The 4,792-nt window shown below is 59.0% G+C and overlaps 1 protein-coding gene across 1 annotated transcript; it reads left to right on the forward strand.

Moving 5' to 3' along the window:
* Positions 1-4,284: 4,284 nt before the first annotated feature.
* On the forward strand, positions 4,285-4,666 carry LOC126767543 (uncharacterized; the record flags this gene model as incomplete). The annotated part of the gene is made up of 1 exon (XM_050485013.1): positions 4,285-4,666. A coding segment is annotated over exon 1 (382 nt), but the record flags the coding sequence as incomplete, so codon positions are not given.
* Positions 4,667-4,792: the final 126 nt, after the last annotated feature.

Below are 4,792 nucleotides of genomic sequence, written 5' to 3' on the forward strand. Positions count from 1 at the left end.
ACACGGTTACGTGGCCCCCACGCCGACCTCCGCAAGCGCGCCGGCGACACCCGTTAGCGGCGCAGCGGAGGGCTCTGTCGAGGCACCGGCGTCCGCAAAGGCGGTGGAGGTGCCCGCACCGCCGGTCGCTCCTCCCACGCCGCAGAGTGTCTTGGCAACCGCTACCTCGTCATCTTTGGTGGTCGGCAGCTGGTCCTCCCGACCGACGCCAACGCAACTGCCGACGGCAAAGGGAAGGGGCGAAGGCCGCGGCCTGCTGCCCCGTCTCGCGCGGCGGCGCAGCGGCTAGCGCGGCGGGTAAGAAGAAGCCCGGCAGCGGTGGAGCCGCGCCGTCCGCAGCGGCCTGGGAGCTTGACGAAAACGCTCTGCCACGGCTGGCGGTGCTCTCTGATGTGGCGGTGTTCGACACAAAAGAGCGGCTGTGGCTTCAAGCCACTATTACCGGCGGTGAGGCCCCGGAGCCGCGGTACGGCGCTGCCTTCTGCGCCCTGCCCTCGGCGAGCGTCACGACCGGCGCCACGGAGCTGTTTCTGCACGGCGGCACCGGCGAGGGCGGGCGCGTGCTGGCGGATGCGTGGATCTTGACAGCCGCCCCACCATCGAGCGCGGAGAGCATCGGCGGGGCGGCCGCCGCGAAGCGCTGCGGACACGGGGCCAGCGCTGGGGAGGCTGCACCGACCGACATCAAGGCCGGCGCGCTGCCCCGCAGCCCTTTGCCGTAGAGACCGATCCGCAAACCGGCGCGCCATCTGTGGGGCTGCGGTGGGTGCGGGTGGATGTCGCCAGCGAGGCCACCGCCGCGGGCTCGCCGGTCGTTGGCGGTACAAATGAGAAGGCGCCGGCGCCGCCACGCAACGCGCTCGCCCGGACACACCACGCCCTGGTCGCCACCCCGCAGCGCGAGGTCTTCATCATTGGTGGCCGTACACCAGAGGACTGCGCCACCGGCCCGCGGCGCGACGGGGTCGAGGCAGAGCCGGCGGCCGGGACGGTAGCGAGCAAAGGCTCCGCGGCCACCGACGGCAGTTACGCGCTGCCGAGCAACGCGTACGTGTGCAGTATCACGGTACCTCCTCTCGGGAAGTTGGTGAAGGCGCTAGCCTCGCAGCAGCAAGCCTACGAAGGGCGCTCTGTGTCCCAGGCAAGGTAAGCCTTGTCTCGCTTCTTTTTTTTTTTTGGTTGCCTCTCTTTCTCTTTGTCTGTATGTTTACACACACACACACACACACACACACACACACCCTCAATTGGAACATGTACGTTTTTCTCACTTCTGTCTTTTTCTCCTTTTTTGAGACCTTTTAAATCAAACTAAGTGGCAGTCATGTAACTCCTTTCCTTTCACGCCCTCCTCCTCCTTTCTCCATTCCTTCCTTCCCCCCTTTTTTCCTCGTTGTTGGTGGCCACGACTTCCTATTTTGTCCGGTCTCTGCACAAAAAGCGTCCAGCCTTGGTTCCTCGAGTTCACACGTACAATTGCACCACTCAGTGATTAAACCTCTACCACTAGCAATCATTTGAAGAAGAAGAAGAGAAAGAAAAAGGAAAACTTCAGCGGAGGAGACACGCGTGATGTACATCATGGATTGAAACGAAGCGTTCCCTTTTCGAACAGCTACGTTTTTTTTTTTTTTTAATGCCATTGTGCACATCTCTTTTTTTCGTTTTCCTCCTCTTTTCTCTCTTGTGTTCTCTCTGTCCGCCAATGAACGCAAAAAAAAAAAAAAAGAGAGAGAGAATGAGGAGAGCGCGAGGAGAGAAGGAATCAGGAGAAACGCATCTCCGCGTACTTGGGAAACACGTTAACGGTTTCTCTCTCATGATGCACACTCTTCATTTTTTTTTTGCTTTCTTCCCCTCCATCTTTTTTTACCCTCCTCCCTTGTGCCGTTCTTTCTCTCTTCTTGATAGCCACTGACTTTACATCTCTAGTGCTCCACGTGGCCCACTTGCCCGTTTCCGCTCTTTCTTTCTGTCTCTCTCTTTACTATCTTTCTCACTCTCTCTGTCGTACACGCAGTTGGAGCGGAAAGCACCGGCAACAGCAACAGCAACTCCGGGTGCATGGCGACTTCACCTATCCGCTCTCCGCGCCTGGCGGTCAGCCTCACCGGCAACAGCGAAGCCAACGGCAACGCAAATGGCGCCTCTGCTGACGTCCTCGGGTCTCGCGCCAGCCCTAATCGCCAGGCCGTCTCGTCGGCGTGGTCCACGAAGGCAGTCGGCGACGCGACGGGGTCAAGCAACGCCGCCGTCTCCGCTGCCACCGCCAGCGCGCAGCTCTACCGCACTGGCAAGACGCAGGAGGGGGGCCCCGCACGGGGGGCGCCGCTGGGTGCCATTGGGGCCGACCAGCGCGCCGTCGCAGCCCTCCTCGCGGGGAGGCCCGCCGCCGCGCCTCCCCCACGCAGGCGATCGGCGGGGGCAGCGGTCCCGTCGCGGACGCGGGGGCCGAACGCGAGACGCCGCCCTCTCCGAAGTCAGCGGCGGCGATGCGGTCGTCGTCGCGGGCGGCGGGGCCGGCGCCCTCTCCGACGAATCAGACGCAGCCGTCTGGCAGCGGCGCCGCGCGTGCCATCGCCTGGCGGTGTGGACTGTGCAATTACTGTGCGCTGGCGATGGACGCGAGAGGTAACGCCCTCCCCCTCTCCCTCTCCGCCTTCGGGTCGCCGCTGCCGATGCGGTGCCCGCAGTGTCTGCTCGAGCACACCTCCTGGACCGTCGACACGCCCTTCGACGTCTTTGGGCGCCACGCCAACCTCTTAGCCGCCAGCAAACCCGGCGCGGGTGCTAACGATCGCGAGCGGTAGCAGCAGCAGCAGCAATAATTATCATCGGTGTGGTCCCACCCCCGTCGCGCGCCGCGAACGGCGGAGAGGGCAGCCGCAGCCGCCCACAGGAAAAGCGGTTGTGCTACTTCTGTGATGAGTGCGGCCGTCGGCTCCTGCGGGTGGACGCGGAAGGCGAATTGGTCGCCATGTCCACCGGCGCGGATGGAGGCGTCCTGCCCATCACGTGTCCCGGCTGCCACAAGACGCACAACCGATGGAGTCTGCGGCCCTTCTTTTCACCGCTTCACCCGCCACAAAGTGAGCTGCTTTTTTTTTTTTTTTTTTTGTGTGTATTCTACAGTTTTTGTTTCGATTCCCTCTTCTATAGGATGTAACCCATTTCATTGCCTGTCCTTTTTTTTTTGTGTGTGTGTTTTTTGTTTTGTTTCTCTTTTCTCGTTTCTTTTTCTTCTTTTTTCTTTCGGTGTGTGGACCGGTCCGCTCCGTCTTCTCTCTCTCCCTTCTCATCCTTTCCTCCTCGTTGTGTCTGGCGCACTGGCAAAGGGGAAAAGAAAAGAAAAAAAAAGGAAAGTGCAGTTGGGTGCGCTTATCGGCACGACCGAGAAGAAGGTAAAAAAAAAAAATGCACACAAACATACACACACACACACACACACACACACACACACACACACACACACACACACAAGTGAAGGAAAGCATGAAAGAGACGCAGACGTTGCAGCCACGGTGCGGGTGCACCGCATGGGTCCCGCGGCGGAGGGCGCCAGCGTCCTCGCCTCATTGGGCGGCCTTCCGGGCCTTTTTGCGTTTGCCTCTCGTCCCTCCTCTCGGCGGAGGCCTTTCCCTCTTCCTCCTCCCCTCCTCTTTCCTTTTCCTTTCTGCCTTTGGCTGCAGAGACAAAGAGGGGGGGGGGGGGGGGGGGAGCTGCGGCACCGCTCTGAGCGTTATAGGTGGACACGATTCCATTCTCCCTCTCTCCTTTCTCCCTCCGTTCTTCTCTCTCCTTCCTAGCAATAGGGCTGTGCTGGGGACGGACACGCGCGCGCGAAAAAAAAAAGGGAAGAAAGGAACTCTGTATATACACACAACTACGATTCTTTTTTTTGTTTGTTTGTTTGTTTTGCGTTGAGCTCGTCGTTTTGGTCAAAGCCGTTCACTCGAGACTTGAGGCTCAGGCGCTGGTTTCGTGTAGCACCGCGTTCCTTCACTTCCCAGAAACGTTCTCCTCCCTTTCCTTTTTTTTTTTTTTTAGTCTTTTACTTTAGTTTTTTTATTTTATTTTCAACGCGGTTTCTGGAAGCCGCCGAGTTCTCCACGATCCAAACGTCTTTCGTTCTTTTTCTTTTCCTCTTCTTCTTTTCTTTCCTTTTCTTTTTTTTTTTTTTGCCGTCTTTATCGCCTAATAGTACGTTTGCCTTTGGAGCTCAGGAAGCAAACACACCTGAGCAAAAGAGGGAAAAAAAAATTTTTTTTTTTTTTTTTGCATGCAATGGAAATCTCCTCCACCACACAGCCGCCGCGTAGTTGCGCAACGGCGCTGTCGACGTCCGCCTCACTGCGCGCCACGGCCGTTGTGGTGACGTTTCTCCCCGGGGCCGCGCAGGGTGCCACGGCGGTGCTGCTTGGCCACCCGCTGGACACCGCGAAGACTCGAATGCAGACGAGTGGACCGAACGCACAGCACTCGGCGCTTGTGACAATTGCGCGGATGGCCCGCCACGAGGGACCGCGCAGCCTCTTTCGCGGCTGCACGCCGCCTTTGCTGATGGAGGGCATGAAGCGGAGCCTTCAGTTTGCTCTGTGGGACACCTTCCGCGACCAACACGCGCGAGCCGCCGCTCCCTCCTCCTCTTCCTCCTCCTCCCGCGACGGTCCTCTTCAGTCTTCTTCTTCTTCTTCTTCTTCTTCTTTTTCTTCTTCTTTTTCTTCTTCTGCGGCGGCGTTGTGGCCATCGCTGCTCTCCACCATCGGGGCAAATCCCTTTCTGTCTGGCGCCG

The sequence above is a fragment of the Bactrocera neohumeralis genome, unplaced genomic scaffold (assembly GCF_024586455.1).
Source record: "Bactrocera neohumeralis isolate Rockhampton unplaced genomic scaffold, APGP_CSIRO_Bneo_wtdbg2-racon-allhic-juicebox.fasta_v2 ctg7697, whole genome shotgun sequence".
In the NCBI taxonomy this organism is placed as follows: domain Eukaryota; kingdom Metazoa; phylum Arthropoda; class Insecta; order Diptera; family Tephritidae; genus Bactrocera; species Bactrocera neohumeralis.